We start from the raw sequence: 19,034 nt of genomic DNA, 5'->3' as shown, positions 1-19,034 counted from the left end.
CTTTCATGATCTCTGGACCCAACAGAGGCAAGTTCGTTAGTGATTTTTAAATAAGCTGCAAATCAAGGGATGTCTTTGTCCCCACCGTGGCCCAGGTGGGCTGGCTTGGGGAAGGCACAACTGAGTAGACTATTTCGCAAGGTAACTCAGTCCAACAGTGACCGTTGCCTTTTAAACATGCCAGGAGAAAAAAATATCAGTCACTGTTATGAGGAAAACAACCAGGAGGGGCGTGGTGCTAAGGGTAAGAAGAACCAAAATAAAATTTGATCAAGGCTACGTGGCGCACAGCAGGCTGGCGGTAGCAGGGTGGGCAGGGCAGCCGACACCTGCGAGGGGCGCCGGCGGCGGGCGGGCGTGGCGACGGCGGGCGGGGCCGGGGGCGGGGCGGGGCGGGGCCGGCGGGCGGTGGCGGCGCTGGCGGTTGGAAGGGGGTGGAGTTGCCCTTGGAGGCGGCACCGGCCCTGGGCCCGGAGGCCCGCGGCGCCCTATCGGCCCGAGCCGAGTGGCCCCGCGGAGCCGGCGCGCTCCCGCCTGCAGGGGGAGGGCGGACAGGGCGCGGGGACCGGCCAGCCAGGCCGCTGCGGGCGCTGTTTCTCTTTCACTTTCCTTCCCTGTGGGGCTGGCGCGCTGGCGGCCGAGGAGCGGCGGTGGCAGCCACGGGGTAGGTACCAGGCGGGCCTGGGAGTGGCGCCGAGGGGTTGAGAGCCCGGTCCCCCCCCACGCTCCCCCCTCAAGTTTGCGCCCTGAGCGGAAGCGGCACCTCGAAGCACCTGCTGCGGCCGGACCCAGTCGGATCTGCGGGGACTGGCCGGCCGGGGGCTTCGGAGCCGCGCCCTCCCCTCGGGGGCGGAGAGGGCGGCCGGTGCCTGCGCCCAGCCGGGGAGAGGTGGCGCGTCCTGCCGGCGCAGCCCCGCCGGCCGAGCAGCGCGTCCGCGGAGCCCGGGCCCGCGCACCTGCCTGTCGGGCGGGCGGGGAGGACGGGCTGGGATCGCGCACGGCGGTGCCGCCGGCTCCCACCGGAGAACGCGGGGAGAACGCGGAAAAGTTCCTTTAGCCTGTGCCCGTCGCTGCAAGTACTTGATTCCTTTAAACAGGTTGGTGACAGGTCTGTCTTAGGATCGTAATACCACCCCAAGTCAGGACCGCGTATTTCCTCTTTCAGAGGACTTTCTGGTACTTTGAAGCATCGTGGCTAACCTGTGGGAAAGGCAGGGCAGGTAGCCCTAACGTACAGAGGAGGAAACCAAGACCCAGGCATGGATGTTAAATGCCTTGCTGAAGGTCATATAGGGCCAAGGGCCGGAAGCCAGACCCCTTAATTATTTCTTGAGCGGATGATAACACTCCGAACTTAGCCCGTGCACAATCTCAGTGGTAACGCGTCGACTGGAGTGTAGCCTTTTACCCTTGCAAGTTGCCTTATACTTCCTATGAGTGTAACAGCTAAGGTAGGAGGAAAGTTCCTGTTTAGAGAATGAACTTAGAAAAATCAGCACCTTTCATGTTGCGTGTTTTGAGAGGGCACTTTTGTTGTAACAAGCTGTTAAAGTTTTTTGGTTTTCCCCCAGTCACCTTATGTACAAACCAACTATGTTAAATGACTCATTTTAAAAAAGCTGATGACATTTATTCAGTTTTGTGTGTGTGTGTGTGTGTGTGTGTTAGCTTTATGTATAGAAGTCCCAAATGCTTCATTAAGCCCTAGACTACTTAGGCAGTTGGAACCTACCTGGAGGCCCCTCCGAAGACAGGCCTGGTGATTGCTGCTCCTGAAAGGTCACACCATTGAAAACCCTATGAGCAGTTCTTCTCTGCACATATGGGGTCGCCATGAGTCGGAATCGACTAGGCAGCAACAGCAGCTTTTTGTATATTGCCTCATTTAATCCTCACCACTCCAGGAGGTTGGCACTGTTGTTATCCCTTTCTACAGTTTAAGGACTTAGGATAGGTACTTTGCCCAGGTTTTACATCTACTAGATGTGACTGATTTCTGTGAAGGGTTTTGTGGTCTGATAGGGTAGATACATGAGTGTAACAATAAATCGAATTAAAAGGGTTATGTGCTGGGAAAGAAAGGTTAAAGTCTAGGGAGAGATTACAAGTGAGGATAATACTGGAGATGGGCCTTGAAGGATGGGCAGGATCTGGAGAGAGAAGAGGAGAGGTTTGTTGGCTAGAGGGCAGAGGGTCTGGGAGAGTAGTGATCAGCTCCGTTTGCCTGAAGAAAGGTGTTGAAGGGTATGTTAAGGTTAATCTGTGGAGCATCTTAATGTGGCAAACTGAGCAAATGAAACCCTTTTCTGTTCATAAGGAGTCCCTGGATGGCACAAAGGGTTAAACACCCAGGTACTAACCGAAAGGTTGGTGGATGGCATCCACCCAGAGGCACCTCAGAAGAAAGGTCTGGTGATCTACTTCTGAAGGATCGCAGCCATGAAAACCCCGTAGAGCACAGTTCTGTTCTGAAACAGGCAGGATCTCTGTGAGTCAGAGTCCGCTCAACACCTGTTTGTTTTTCTGTTTATAAAGAGAAGACACTGACGTTCTTTGTGCAGAGGACCCAAAAGTGATTGAATAAAATAAACCCGGTAGCAGAATGTCAGGTGGATTGCAGGTGTGGGGTAATACACAAGGAGGGTGGCCTTGGATGGAACGGAAAAGGGCACCAACTTGATGTGACCGCTGACTGGATGTAGGCCACACGATGGAAATGGGGAACGCTTTGATAGGGAAGATGATGGCTTCAGTTTTGAATCTTTTAACTTGTATCGACAGGAACTCCTGATAGAGCAGTCAAGCAGATAGTTAAAATGCATTCCTAGAGAGGTAAAGATAACAAAGTGGAGTTAGTAGCTCTGAGTGTCATTTGCAGAGGTGATAGTTAAAGCTCCAGGATTGGGTGAATTTGTCATTATTGTGAATTAAATTACAGCAGCTTTACAAATGAATGTTACAGTGAAGGAAATGTTTATTCACCTGTTCACGTCATTTGGAACGTGTAACACTTGCTGTTATTATAATGATATTGATACAGTGTAAGGAATTTCACACCTTTTTCTTTTATCTTTTTAAAATTATTGTGGAAACAGATATGGGAAAGCAAAACCACCAAGAGGAGTGATGATCAGCGATCTCGATCTCGTGATAAATCTGGATTTTAAATCATATGCCTCAGGACATCCAGTTGGAGAGGACACACCAACTCCTGAGATCAGACTTTCATCCACTTAATACCCTTGTTTACCTGAACTACTAAAGCCAGTCTCAGCTAACCACGAATGGCTACCCAAAGGAAGCACTTGGTGAAAGATTTCAATCCCTACATCACCTGCTATATCTGTAAAGGGTATCTGATCAAGCCAACTACGGTGACAGAATGCCTTCATACCTGTGAGTATTCTTCTACGGCATCAACTCATTTCCAACACTTGCTCTTTAAAAACTGTCATATTTTGTTTGTGTGTAAATTTTAATTTTTAAAACAATCAGTATTCTAAGGCTTATCCTTTTCCGAATTAATTTGTGGATTTGTCATTGGAGTACCAGTGGCATGAAATTTTGTTGTTACTTCAACCTTAGCAGTTGACTTTCATCTCATTTATAAAATGTTCTGAAAACCGGAAACGTATTACTGGGTATGAGTTTTTTAAAGTGAACTCTTTGAGGTTTTTCATTTAAAACGTTAAATTGAAGGAATTAGTCTGCTCGGAGGTTTTGTTAGGATAAAACCAAAAAACCAAACCCACTGCCATCGAGTCAATTCCGACTCATAGCGACCCTATAGGACAGAGTAGAACTGCCCCATAGAGTTTCCAAGGAGCGGCTGGCGGATTCGAACTGCTGACCCCCTGGTTAGCAGCTGTAGCACTTAACCACTACACCACCAGGTTGTTAGGATATGCATACTTGAATTCAGTGTGGTTCTTAAAGTGTGGCCCCTACATCAGAAGCCTTGGCATCACCTGAGAACTTGTTCCGAATCCAAATCAGGCCCTGGACTTACGGAGTCCCTGGATGATGCCAGTGGATAAACATGCAACTACTAGCTGAAAGGTTGGTGATTTGTACCCACCCAGCGGCACCTCGGAAGACAGGCCTGGCGATCTGCATCTGAAAGGCAATAGCCTTGAAAATACTATGGAGCAGTTCTACTCTGCACACATGGGGTTGCCGTGAATTGAAATTAACTCAAAGGCAACTGACAACAATACCCCAGACTTACTGAACCAGGAATTCTGAGAGTGGGCATAGAAACCTGTGTTTTAATAATCCCTCTGGGTGATTCAGATGCACATTCAAGTTTGAGAAACACTGCTCTGTAAGATTATCATATCTGTGAAACTTCTAACAAATTTCATCCCCACCTGACAGATCGGAAGAGGAAGAGACATTTTCATAACCACTTATGCCAGGATTATGCATACTTTTTGTGTTTCTGCCATTATTATTTTTTTTTCTTATTTCAGTGAAAGTAATTCCAGTAAGTTCTAGTTTAATGCACCAAAGTAGATGCTTTATATACTTGTTCTTGTTTTAGTTTTACAGTACTCTCAGAGTAGTTTGGAGTGGATGTGGGGAAGGAGAGAAGGTATAGTGATTATCTTCATTTTATGGTTATAGAAGCTAAGAGGTTAAATAAATTCCCCAGTCTCACAGCTAATGAATGGTAGAATGGTATTCAGCTCCAAAGTCTGTGCTTTTCTAATATAGCATGATGGCTTTTTTTTTAATTATTCTACTTTGGATGAAGCTTTATAGAGCAAACTAGTTTCTCATTAAACAATTAATACATGTGTTGTTTTGTGACATTGGTTGCCAACCCCATGATGTGTCAACACTCTCTGCTTCTCAGCCTTGGGTTCTCCATTACCAGCTTTCCGGTACTCTCCTGCCTTCTTGTCCTTGCCCCTGGGCTAGTGTGCTCGTTTAGTCTTGTTTTGTTTCCTGGCCCTGTCTAGTCTTTGGCTGAAGGGCGAACCTCAGGAGTGACTTCAGTACTGAGTTCTAAGGGTGCCGGGGGCCATACATACTCTCAAGGTTTCTCCAGCCTCTGTCAGACCAGTAAGTGTGGGTTTTTTGTTGTTGTTGTTTGTTTGGTGAGTCAGAATTTTGTTCTCCATTTTCTCCAGCTCTGTCCAGGACCCTGCATTGGGATCTCTGTCAGAATAGTTGGCAGTGCTATCCGGGCTTCATCTAGTTGTGCTGGACTCAGTCTTGTGGAAGCTGTGGTAGTTGTGGTCCATTAGTCCTTTGGACTAATGTTACACTTGTGTCTTTGGTTTTCTTCATTCTCCATTGCTCCAGAAAGGGTGAGACCAGTGGCATATCTTCGATGACGACTCACAAGCTTTTAAGACCCCAGATGCTACTCCTCAAAGTAGACTGTAGAACATTTTCTTTATAAACTATGTTATGCCAGTTCAGCTAGGTGTTCCCCAAGACCATGATCCCCATAGCCCTGAGCCCACTAATTTGGTCCCTCAGGAAGTTTGGATGTGCGGCGTAGTGGTTAAGAGCTATGCTGATAACCAAAAGGTCAGCAGTTCGAATTCGCCAGGTGCTCTTTGGAAACTGTGGGGTCAGTTCTACTCTGTCTTATAGGGTCATTATGAGGAATTGGCTTGACAGCGATGGGCTTGGTGTGGAGCTTCCATGACCTTGCCTTGGACAAGTTGTGCTGGCTTCCCCAGTATTGTGTACTGTCTTAAATGGTGCCCTTTTTAAATAAACGTTTTTTTTTCAACTTTTCTCCCTCTGCTGAACTGGTAGGCTGTTATACCAGTAGTTTTAAATAGGGGGGCAAAACAGAATCACCTGGAAAGCTGTGTAAACATATACATGATCAGGACCACACCTGGGGAGATTTGGTGAGTCTCGTAAGGTATTTTGAAAAAGCTCCCCAAGTGATACTGATGCATAAGCATGGGTATAGCAGCAGTAGCACTTATACTACTGACCAGTGCTATTCAATTAGCAATTCATTATGAACTGTCCTGTATTATTAATTTGTTGTTGCCCTATAGTATTATTTAACTTGAACAGTTAAATATCACTGAACAGATATTTATTGAATATCTGCTGTGTGCCAGGGAGTATTCTGGTCACAGAGGCTACAGCAATGAGCGAAATACCCAAAATTTTCTATTCTTAGGAGTTTACATTTTAGTAGGGAGAGACTAACAATAAGTAAATACATGCCATGTTAGATAATGATAATACTAAGAAGAGGAACAAAGAATGATTGTAGATAGGAGAGGGGGTTATTTTACACAGAATGATCAGGGCCAGCCTTTTCGATATGATGGTATTTGAACCGAAACCTGAGGGGAATGAGCCCTGTGGATATATGGGGAAGAGCATTCTAGGCAGAGGAAACAGTAAGCAGACAAAGGCACTGAGATCAGAATATGCTTGGCAAGTTCAAGGAACAGCAGCCAATTAGAAGGCTATCACTGCAGACTAGTTGATGTGATAGAGGTGGTAGAGAGTGGTTCAGCTGTGGATGTGCTTTGGAGGAAGAGCCAACAGGATGTGGCTACTCTAGAGTGGAGACCTTATCTTGTACTTCATGTTTCCCACTGCACCAGGCGTGGTCCACAGACTGTTTTGTTTTATTTCTTCTAACATTTGTGCATCGTTTTTATATTTGGCTCTCTAGCAGAAATTGTCACCTCTGTTTGGAAGATGAGAAGAAAGCACAAATTCTCTAATTTCTTCCTATATACTACACATTTTATATATGTTCTTCTGAAAGAAAGGTTTCTTTGGGGAATGATAAAACCCAATTTAAACGTTATTTGTTGAGAGAAAAAAATGAAAAATTCTAGAAGTATAAACAATGAATTTATAAGCAAGAGTTATTTTTATGTGCATGACCGCAGTTTAAAGTCTCAAGGGTCAAATGACAGTTTAAGTGAATAAGTCATCCTGGCCTGAGAAGCCCCTTGGCAGCCATCAGATACCTTTGCTAAGAGAGAATGAACTTGGCAGAAATGTGATTAAAAGACAGTGGTAAATCACAAATGTGGCCTTTAACATTAACAGCAAACAGAACAGTAAAGTAAATGGTGGAGTCAAGTACCCAACCCAGCATCTGAGGAGACCTCAGGTTTCTGTATTACAGTTGGAATCAACTCGATGGCACCTGGTTTAAACTTGATACACTCTCAGGTCCCTGGATTTCTGTATCTGTTTTTTGATTGAATTTATGTTGAGCTTTAGACAAGACTTATCCCAATTGCAAATGTATCCTGTTACTTGTATTAATAAAACAAATAGTACCTGAGAGTGGTCTTCTTCAGCCATTGGTTAGGTCTTTGATGTGTGATGATAACCCAGATTTTGTCTCTTCTGCCAGGTGTTCTCATGTATAGAGTGGTATTGCAATTTGGAGTGAGGGTAAAATTAAGTAAAATGGCCAAATGGGGAAGGAGGAAAGTGAGAAATATTGTTAAGTGGCATTGCGGTATCCCAAAATATTTTTTTCCTTCATCTAAACTATAAAACCACCACGTTTCTGTCGGTTTGTTGTACTGTGGTGCCTTGTGTGTTGCTGTGATACTGGAAGCTTTGCCACTGGTATTTAAATACCAGCAGGTTCACCCTTGGTGAACAGGTTTCAGCAGAGATTCCAGACTAAGACAGACTAGGAAAAAGGACCTGGAAGTCTACTTCTGAAAAAATTGGCCAGTGAAAACCTTATGAATAGTCGTGGAACATTGTCTGATACAGTGCCAGAAGATGAGCTTCTCCGGTTGGAGGGTACTCAAAATATGACAGGGGAAGAGCTGCCTCCTCAAAGTGGAGTCGACTTTAATGATGAGGATGGAGTCAAGCTTTCAGGACATTTGCTAATGTGGCACAACTCAAAATGAGAAGAAACAGCTGCAAACATCCATTAATCATCAGAACGTGGAATGTACAAAGTATGAATCTAGTAAAATTAGAAGTTGTCAAAAATGAAATGGAACACATAAAGATCAATATCTTAGGCATTAGTGAGTTAAAATGGACTGCTGTTGGCTGTTTTGAATCAGACAGTCATATGGTCTACTATTTTGGGAATGACAAATTGAAGAGAAATGGCGTCGCATTCATCGTCAAAAAGAGCATTTTGAGATGCATCTTGAAGTACGGCGCTGTCAATGATAGGATAACACTCATATGCCTACAAGGAAGACCAGTTAAGACGACTATTATTCAAATTTATACACCAACCGCTTAGGCCAAAGATGAAGATATTGAAGATTTTTACCAACTTCTGCAGTCTGAAATTGGTCAAACATTCAATCAAAATACATTCATAGAGGCAGAGATCGGTGGACAGGGAGTGCGGGAAAGCAGCTTCACAGAGCTCCCAGCAGGAGACAAAGCACCCACTGGACCTGTCCTGCTGCACCATAGCTGAGCAACTGGTCCTGCCCATTGGACAACGACGTGAAAAGTATCATGTCCACAAATGAGCAGACAGCAAAAAATGCACAGCCTGTCTGCTCAGACATAGCCAAATTAAACCAAAAAAAGCAGGATGAAACAGAAAAATCTACAATCAGTAAACGAGGAAAACAACTACTGAAATCCCAAAGACAGCAGACAATATCAAAACATATTAAGAAGAAAAAAAAAAAAAAAAGGATGGTTCCAGTAGGCATCCAAAATAAAACACCAGATGACTTTCCAGTAGAAGAAAAGGCGCTAGAACTACCTGATCGGGAATTTAAATCTTTAATATTCAGAGCTATCCAAGATTTGAAGCAAAAAGCAGATAGTAATGAGGAATAAATAGACAAGTTCATGGAAAAGGTAGACAAATTCATGGAAAATACAGACCAAAAAAATGGAAGAATTCAGGAAGTTAATACAGGAACAAAATGGCAAAATAAATTCACCACTAGAAATCATACAAAAACAATTAGAAATCCAAAAGATAAACAACAAGATTTCAGAAATGGACAGAATCATAGAAGGGCTGAGGAGTAGGTTTGAAATGATGCAAGACAGGATCAGCAAAATTGAAGACAAACACTTGAGTACAAATTTGTTTGACAAAAAATCAGAAAAAAGAATGAAAAAAAATGAAGAAACCCTGAGGATTATGTGGGATACAATCAAAAGCAAAAAATTGCAAGTGATCAGAGTTCCAGAACAAGGGGAGAAAACGGAAAACAGAGAGGATCATGGAAAAATTGCTGACAGAAAACTTCGCTAATATCGTGAAAGATGTAAAGCTGACCATCCAAGAAGCTCAACAGACCCCATGTAGGATAGACTCCAAAAGAAAAACACCAAGGCATGTTATAATCACACTTGCTAAAACCAAAGACAAAGGCTCTTGAGAGCAGCTCAAGAAAAATGAAAAGTCACATACAAAGGAGAAGCAATAAGATTAAGCTCTGATTATATAAATGATGTAGGTAGGTATAGAAATTTCTAATGGAGATGAAGGTAAGGCAATACCAAGTAATAATAGATTGGTACAAACCTAGGAAGATAAGGGTAAATTTCAACGTAACCACAAAGAAAGTTAACAAGCCTACTATCAAAATAAAGAAGAAAAACAAAGTCTCAGTAAAAACAAAATCTACAGAAACAAAAGAAATGAAAAAAAAAAAATCCACCAACAAAAGGAATTCAGCACAAGAGAGTAAGAGGAACAAAGAAAACATCAGCATCACAAAAAAAAAAGCACTATAGAATGACAGCAGTGAACTCACACCTATCAGTAATTACATTGGATGTAAATGGCCTAAATGCACCCATAAAGAGAGAGAGACAGAATGGATTAAAAAACAGGATCCATCAATATGCTGTCTATAAGAGACAAACCTTAGAAACAAAGACATAAGTTTATTAAAAATCAAAGGATGGACAAAAATATATCAAGCAAACAGCTACCAAAAAAGATCAGGATACTGATCTCAGATAAAATAGACTTTAAAACAAAACCCACCATAACAAATGGTAATACAATGATTAAAAGGACACCCCATCATGAAAACGTAACCATAATAAGCATCTACACACCCAGTAACAGGGCTCCAGAATACATGAACTCTAACAACACTGAAAAGAGAAATTGAGAGTTCCACAATAATAGTAGGAGATATCAGCACACTACTCTCAGTAAAGGACAGAACATATAGAAAGAAACTCAACAGACATACAGAAGAGCTAAAAGGGCACAATCAGCCAGCTTGACCTCATAGACATGTATAGAACACTCCACCCAACAGTGCATAGTACACTTTCTTTTCCAGTGCACATGGAATGTTGTCCAGAATAGACCACATCTTAGGCCACAGAGCAACCCTCAGCAAAATCCAAAGCATTGAGATAATACAAAGTATCTTCTCTGACCACAGTGCCATCAAGGTAGAAATTAACAGGAAGAGCAAGAAAAAAAAAATCAGTTACATGGAAACTGAATAACACCCTGTTTAAAAACTACTGGGTAATAGAAGAAATCAAAGATGGAATAAAAAAATTCCTAGAATCAAATGATAATGAAAACACTTCATACCAAAACCTTTGGGACACAGCAAAGGCAGTCCTTAGAATTCAATTTATAGCAATAGATGTACACATCAAAAAAGAAGAAAGGGACAAAATCAAAAGATTAGCTGTACGGCTCAAACAAATAGAAAGAGAACAGCAAAGTAAGCCCACAGCCACTAGAAGAAAGGAAATAATAAAGATCAGAGTAGAAATAAATGAAATAATAGAAAAACAGTAGAAAGAACTAACAAAACCAAAAGTTGGTTCTTTAAATAGATCAGCAAAATCAACAAACCACTGGCCATATTGACAAAAGAAAAACAGGAGAGGATGCAAATAACCCAAGTAAGAAATGAAATAGGGGGGCATTACAACAGACCCAACTGAAAAAAAAAGGATCATAACAGGAGTATTGTGAAAAACTATACTCTGACAAATTTGAAAACCTAGAGGAAATGGACAAATTTCTAGAAACATACTACCTACCCATACTGACACAAAATGATGTTGAAAATCTGAACAGACCTGTAACAACAGAAGAGATTAAAAACATAATTTTTAAAAACTGCCAACAAAAAAAAGTCCTGGCCCAAATGGCTTCACTGAAGAATTCTACCAAACATTCAGAGAAGAGCTTATACCAGTACTACTCAAACTATCTCACAACATAGAAAAGGAAGCAATACTTCCGAATTCATTTTATGAAGCCAGCATAACCCTGATACCAAAACCAGGCAAAGACAGCAGAAAATAAGAAAATTACAGACCAAAATCTCTCATGAATATAGATGCAAAATTCTCAATGTAATTCTAGCCAATAAAATTCAGCATATCAAAAACATTATACACCACGACAAAGTAGGATTCATACCAGGTATGTGAGAATGATTCAACATTAGAAAATCAATCGGCGTAATCCACCACATAAATAAAAGGAAAGAAAAGAATCACATGATCATGTCAGCCGATGTAGAAAGGACATTCAACAAAGTCAACCCCATTCCTAATAAAAACTCTCGGTAAAATAGGTATAGAAGGGGAATTTCTCAACCTAATAAAGGGCGCTTATACAAAACTAACAGCCAGCATTGGTCTTACTGGAGAGATGCTGAAAGTACTCCCCTTGAGAACAGGAACAAGACAAGGTTGCCCTTTATCACCACTTGTATTTAACATTGTGCTGAAACTGTCCCTATTTGGAGATGATATGATACTATACATAGAAAACCCAAAAGACTCTATGAGAAAACTACTGGAACTAATAGAAAGATTCAGCAAAGTATAAAGATACAAGATAAACATACAAAAATCAGTTGGATTCCTATCCACCAATAAAGAGAATGATGACAAGGAAATCAGGAAAACAACACCGTTTTTAATAGCCCCTAAAAAAAATAAAATACTTAGGAATAAATCTAACCAGGGATGTAAAAGACCTATATAAAGAAAACTACAAAACACTACGGCAAGAAACCAAGAGATCTACACAAATGGAAAAACATACCATGCTCATGGATAGGTAGACTCAACATTGTAAAAATGACAAATTTTACTCAAAGCAAATTACAAATACAATGCAATTCCGATCCAGATACCAATGGCATTCTTTAAAGAGATGGAAAAACTAATCATTAATTTCATGTGGAAAGGGAAGAAGCCCTCAATAAGTAAAGCAGTACTGAAGAAGAAGAATAAAATAGGAGGACTCACACTACCTGACCTCAGAACCTACCTAACAGCTACGGTAGTCAAAACAGCCTGGTTCTGGTGCAACGACAGATACATTAACCAGTGGAACAGAATTGAGAACCCAGATGTAAATCTATCCACCTGTGGTCACCTGACATTCGATAAGGGCCCAAAGTCCATCAAATGGAAAAAAGACAGTCTTTTTAATGAATGGTGCTGGCAAAACTGGATGTCCATCTGCAAAAAAATGAAACAGGACCCATACTTCATACCACACACAAAAACTAATTCAAAATGGATCAAAGATGTAAATATAAAGCCAAAAACTATAAAGTTCACAGAAGAAAAAATAGGATCAATACTAGAGGCCCAAATACATGGCATTAACAGGATAATAACCATAACCAACAACACATAAACTCCAAAAGACAAGCTAGATATCTGGGATGATCTAAAATTAAACACTTAAAAACGTTTGTCAAAAGACTTCACCAAAAGAGTAAAGAGAGCCTACAAACTGGGGAAAAAAATTTGACTATCACAAATCAGACAAAGGTTTAATCTCTAAAGTCTGCAGGAAAATCCAACAGTTCTCCAACAAAAAGACAAATAATTAAAAAATGGGCAAAGGAAATGAGCAGACGCTTCACCAAAGATGACATTCAAGCCACATACAGACACTCAAGGAAATGCTCGCGATCGCTAACCTTTGGAGAAACGCAGATCAAAACCACAATGAGATACCATCTCACCCTGGCATTACTGGCAGGAATCAAACAGGAAATAACATATATTGGAGAGGCTTCAGGGAGATCGGAATTCATATGCACTACTGGTGGGAATGCAAAATGGTACAGTTGTTTTGGAAAACAATATGGTGCTTCCTTAGAAAGCTAGGAATAGAAATATTGCATGATCCAGCAATTCCACTCCTAGGAATATATCCTAGAGAAATAAGAGTCATCACACAAATAGACATATGTACACCCATGTTCATTGCAGCATTGTTCAAAATAGCAAAAAGATGGAAACAACCTAGATGCCCATCAAGAGATGAACAGATAAAGTATGGTACATATACACAATGGAGTATTATGCAACAATAAAGAACAATGACAAATCTGTGAAGCATCTCATGGATGAATCTGGAGGGTGTTACGCTGAGTGAAATAAGTCACAAAAGGACAACTATTGTACACGACCACTACTGTAAAAACTCTTGAAGAGGTTTACACACAAAAAGAAACGATTTTTGGTGGTTATGAGGGAGGAAAGGGATAGAGGTGGAAAAACACTAAATAGACAATGGATACGTGCTAACTTTGGTGATGGGTAAGACAGCACACAATACTAGGGAAGCCAGCACAACTTGTACAGGGCAAGGTCATGGAATCTCCATAGACACATCCACACTCACTGAGGGACTGAATTGCTGGGCCGAGGGCTGTGGGGACCATGGTCTCGGGGAACATCTAGCTCAATTGACAAAACATAGTTTATAAAGAAAATGTTCTATAGCCTACTTTGATGAGTAGTGTCTGGAGTCTTAAAAGCCTGTGAGCAGCCATCTAAGATACTCCACTGGTCTCACCCCTTTGGGAGCAAGGCAGAATGAGGAAAACTAAACATAAAAGGGAAGATTAGTCCAAAGGACTAACGGACCTCATCTACCATGGCCTCCAGCAGACTGAGTCCACTCTAGCTAGATGGCGCCCAGCTGCCACCACTGACTGCTTTTGCCGGGGATCACGATAGAGGATCCCAGACAGAGCTGGAGAAAAATGTAGAACAAAATTCTAAGTTGAAAAAAAAGACCAGACTTACTGGCCTGACAGAGACTGGAGAAACCCCAAGAGCATGGCCCCTGGACACCCTTTTAGCTCAGTAATGAAGTCACTCCCAAGGTTCATCCTTCAGGCAAAGATCAGACAAGCCCATAAAACAAAATGAGAGTAAAGGGGCACAACAGCCCAGTGGCAAGGATTAGAAGGCAGGAGGAGAGAGGAAAGCTGGCAATAGAGAACCCAAGGTTGAGAAGGGAGAGTGTTAACATGCCATGGGGTTGTTAACCAATGTCATAAAACAATATGTGTACTAACTGTTTAATGAGAAACTAGTTCCGTAAATCTTTATCTAAAGTACAAAAAAGAGATAAATTGATAATTATTGGGGATTAGAACACAAAAATTGAAAAGAAAGAAGGATCAGTAGTTAGAAAATATAGCCTTGGTGATAGAAATGACACTGGAGATTACATGACAGAATTTTGCAAGACCAACAACTTCTTCATTGAAAATACCTTTTTTCAACAGCATAAATAGCGGACCTTGCCAGATGGAATACACAGGAATAAAATCAACTACGTCTGTGGAAAGAGACAATGGAAAAGCTCAATATCATCAGCCAGAACAAGGTCAGGGGCTGACTGTGGAACAGACCATCAGTTGCTCATATGCAAGTTCAAGTTGAAATTGAGGAAAATTAGAACAAGTCCACAAGAGCCAAAGTACGCCCTTGAGTATATCCCCTCTGAAGTTAGAGAACATCTCAAGAATAGATTTGACATATTGAATACTGATGACTAAAGACCATATGAGTTGGGAATTTTCAAGGCTATCATACATGAAGAAAGCAAGAGGTTATTAAAAAGCCAGGAAAGAAAGAAAAGACGAAAATGGATGTCAGAAGAGACTCTGAAAACTTGCACTTGAATGTAGAGGAGCTAAAGCAAAAGGATGAAGTAAAAGAGCTGAACAAAAGATTTCAAAAGGCTGCTCAAGAAGACAAAGTATTAAAATGAAATGCTCAAAGACTTGGAGATAGAAAACCAAAAGAGAGGAACACGCTCATCATTTCTCAAGCTAAAGAACTGATGAAAAAATTCAATACTGAGCTGCAATATTGAAGAATTCTACAAGGAAAATATTAAATGATGCAGGAAACATCAAAAGACAGAAGGAATACAGAGAGTCACTGTACCATAAAGAATTGGTTGGCGTTCAACCATTTCAAGAGGTAGCATATGATAAAGAACCAGTGGTATTGAAGGAAGAAGTCTAAGCTGCACTGAAGGCATTGGTGAAAAACAAGGCTCCAGGAATTGACTGAATAGCAATTGAGATGTTTCAGCAAATGGGTGCAGCTCTGGAAGTGCTCGCTCATCTATGCCAAGAAATTTGGAAGACAGCTGCCTGGCAAATTGACTGGAATAGACCCATGTTTGTACCCATTCCAATGAAAGGTAATCCAACAATGTGGAATTTGTCGAACAATATCATTAATATCACACACAAGTAAAATTTTGCTGAATATAATTTGAAAGCAGTTGCAGCAGTACATCCACAGGGAACTGCCAGAAAGGTCAAGCCGAATTCAGAAAAGGACGTGGAATGGGGGATATCATTGCTAATGTTTGATATATTCTGGATGAAAGCAGAGAATACTAGAAAGATGTTTACCACTGTTTTATTGACTGTGCAAAGGCATTCAACTGTGTGAATCGTAACAAATTTTGGATAACGTTGGACAGAATGGGAATTCCAGGACACTTAATTGTGTTCATGAGTGACCTGTACTCAGACCAATAGGCAGTTGTTTGAACAGAACACAGAACAAGAAGTACTGCATGGTTTAAAGTTAAGAAAGTTGTGTGTCAGGTTGTATCCTTTCACCATACTTATTCAATCTGTATGCTGAGCAAATAATCAGAGAAGCTGGAATATATGAAGAAGAATGGGGCATCAGGATTGGAGGAAGATTCATTAACCTGCGTTATGCAGATGACACAGCCTTGCTTGAAGAAAGTGAAGAGGATCTGAAGCACTTAATGATGAAGATTAAAGACTACAGCCTTCAGTATGAATTACACCTCAACATAAAGAAAATAATCCTGGCAACTGAACCAATAAGCAACATCATGATAAACGGGGAGAAGATTGAAGTTGTCAAGGATTTCTTTTTACTTGGATCTACACTCAGTGCCCATGGAAGCAGCAGTCAGGAAATCAGTGTATTTCATTGGGCAAATCTGTCTCAAAAGACTTCTTTACAGTGTTAAAAAGCAAAGATGCTGCTTTAAGGACTAAGGTGCACCTGACCCAAGCCATGGTGTTTTCAGTTGCTTCATATGCATGTGAAAGCTGGACAATGAATAAGGAAGACCAAAGAAGAATTGATGCTTTTGAATTATGGTGTTGGTGAAGAATATTGACTATACCATGGACTGCCAGAAGAATGAACAAATACGTCTTGGAAGAAGTACAGCCAGAATGCTCTTTAGAAGCAAGGATGGTGAGATTTTGTCTCACATACTTTGGACATGTTATCAGAAGGGACCAGTCCCTGAAGAAGGACATCATGATTGGTATAGTAGAGGGTCAGTGGAAAGACGATGATCTTCAATGAGATGGATTGACACAGTGGCTGCAACAGTAGGCTCGAGCATAATAAGGATTGTGAGGATGGCGCAGGACCTGGCAGTGTTTTGTTCTGTTGTACATGGGGTCATTATAAGTCAGAAGCAACTTGATGGCACCTAACAACAGCAAACTATAATAAGTATCTTATTAAAATAACTGTGCAAAAGTATAAATTTTTTATAAGAATGGGTAAATAATAGTTCCTATTATGAAAACTCAAAAGAAAATGTAAAGATTTTGGCCTTATTGTTCAAGTTTGAAATCTGTAAATGAAGCTTTATTATAGGTGAGCAAAACCAGACATGGAAACTGCCCCTCTGTAGTATATGGTAAAGTGGAGCAAGAGTAAACAAGTAATTTCTAAAATAAATTCAGATGATGATAAGTGCTGTGATAATAATGAAATAGAGTGTAATAGTAGATGTGTCTCAGGATACTGGAGCAGAATGGAATAAAAGAGAAGCACCTAGAGAATGGAATAAAAGAGAAGGACCTAGAGTGTTTTCTGAAGTTCCTAGAGTCACAGGCTCTAGGCTTTCTCAGACAGGGACAGTAGCCCTTTCGTCTGGCTCCAGTAGAGGTGCAGAGGGGTACATGGGGTGGGAGGCAGGGATCTTTAGTAGCTCTCTCCTCTTTGGTATGGGTAATTGACAGTTCTTTAATCTACTTTTAAATTCCTGTGCAAATGCATTTCAACTCCTTCTCCCTATTCCTCAAACCAGATAGGTTGTTTCTTTCCCCGGCTTCTTCCATAGAGAAGTTCTGGAGTTAACATTGCCTGGCTGCCCAGCAGATATAAAAGGAAGGAACAAAGGGTGAGCAGCCCATTATGTTTGTCTGCACTCAGCTGTGTGGAAGGAGAAGGGGCAAGCCAGTCAGAAGGAAGGGGAGGCAGAGGGGGTAGACCGTGTGTCCCAGGGTCCTGGTAAGGAGATATAAAACAGGGTCATAAAAGTCACGCCTTGAAATAGGTTTAGACTGCACCCACCAATACCACTTCACTTCGGCAGGTCAAGGACATTTGATAAATAGATTAAAATCAGCAGATGAGTTAAAAATTTAAAACACAAATGCGTTTTAGCATTAGATGGTCACTTCATGTGAGATCAACTAAATCTGCATTAACCGTGGTTATAATCTGTGAAAGGTCTGTAACCAAACCTGTTGCTTTTGAGTTCATTCCAACTTACATCGACCCTGTAGGGCAGAGTAGAACTGCCACAGAGGGGTTTCAAGGCTGTAAATCTTTATGGGAGCAGACTGACACATCTTTCTCCCACAGAGCAACTGGTGATTTCGAACCACCAGCCTTTCAGTTAGTAGCCGAACACTTCAACCAAAGTACCACCAAGGCTCCTTTGAAAGGTCCCTAGGTGGTGGAAATGGTTTGTGCTCAACTACTAACCTAAAGGTTGGTGGTGTTTGAACCCATCCAGTCTAGTGGCACTATAGAAGACCCGGCAGTTGGCTTCTGTTAATATTACAGCTAAGAAAACCCTATGGATCAGTTCTACTCTGTAACACAGGGGATTACCATGACTTGGCGTTGACTGGACAGCAACTAACAACAACAATCCTGAGGTAATTTTAATAACCTAATAAAACTAAGATAAATGTGTTCACAAAATGTACATTGAATTATTTAAAATAAATAATTAGATGTCTCTCAGGCATTTTGCTAGGCACTTAAGACTAAAGTAGTAAATAAGATAAATTTGGAGCTTACACTCTATCATGTGAAACTTCTCATAAGCCAAGAAGAAATTGCTCCAGCCATATGGATCTGTTTCTTCTCTATGTGAACTAATCTACTCTGACACTTCAGTTACCTTTCCTGATGGCTCCCAAATCTTTGTTTTTGGCTTGGACCTTCTTTCTGGAATTCAGAGCGTCAATCCTACTAAGATTAGTAAGATGTCCCACTTGTATGACCTAAAGTCACACCTAAAAAAAATTCCATTGCTCTCGAGTTGACCCTGATAGCGACCCTGTAGGACAGAGTAAAACTGCCCCATAGGGTTTCCAAGGCTGTGAATCTTCATGGGAACAGGCTGTCACATCTTTCTCCTGTTGGGCGGCTGGTGGATTTGAACTGCCAACCTTTCTATTAGTCGCAAAAACCCACCCACCAGTAGCCAAGAACAAACGAATGAATGGAATGCCAACACTCAATTGTACAAGCCAGAAATATGACCCACGCTTGACTTGTTTACATTTACTAACAGAAGTGTCTAGTCTTTCTCCAGCCTGTCCCTTCACTTAGTCATCATGCTCTTGTTCAGCCCTCATTACTTCTTCCCAGTGACTCCTAATCTGTGCCAGAGTGGTGGGGGTTCAACACAGCTTACTGTCTTTATGACTGTCACTCTTTGTTGTCATTGTTAGTTGCCTTTGAGGTTATTCTTTAGCCTACCCTAAAATTTGCTG

General features: G+C 41.4%; 1 protein-coding gene across 6 annotated transcripts in view; it reads left to right on the top strand.

The window, feature by feature from the left end:
* Nucleotides 1-19,034, top strand: part of PCGF5 (polycomb group ring finger 5) — a 157,752-nt gene that overhangs the window by 92,460 nt on the left and 46,258 nt on the right. For 3 of the 6 annotated variants that reach the window (XM_064269579.1, XM_064269576.1, XM_064269580.1), the window contains exons 1-2: nt 533-664; nt 3,096-3,396. In XM_064269579.1, coding sequence (XP_064125649.1) covers nt 3,285-3,396 — 112 coding nt within the window. In that variant the 5' untranslated portion in view covers nt 533-664; nt 3,096-3,284. Of the gene's footprint in view, nt 1-532; nt 665-973; nt 1,098-3,095; nt 3,397-19,034 lie in introns of those variants that run through there. The other 3 variants (XM_064269581.1, XM_064269577.1, XM_064269578.1) reach the window with 3 other exon arrangements.

Source organism: Loxodonta africana, chromosome 16 (genome assembly GCF_030014295.1).
Source record: "Loxodonta africana isolate mLoxAfr1 chromosome 16, mLoxAfr1.hap2, whole genome shotgun sequence".
Classification (NCBI taxonomy): domain Eukaryota; kingdom Metazoa; phylum Chordata; class Mammalia; order Proboscidea; family Elephantidae; genus Loxodonta; species Loxodonta africana.
Note: the sequence above shows the minus strand (reverse complement) of the source record. Positions and strands in the feature narration are given on the sequence as shown.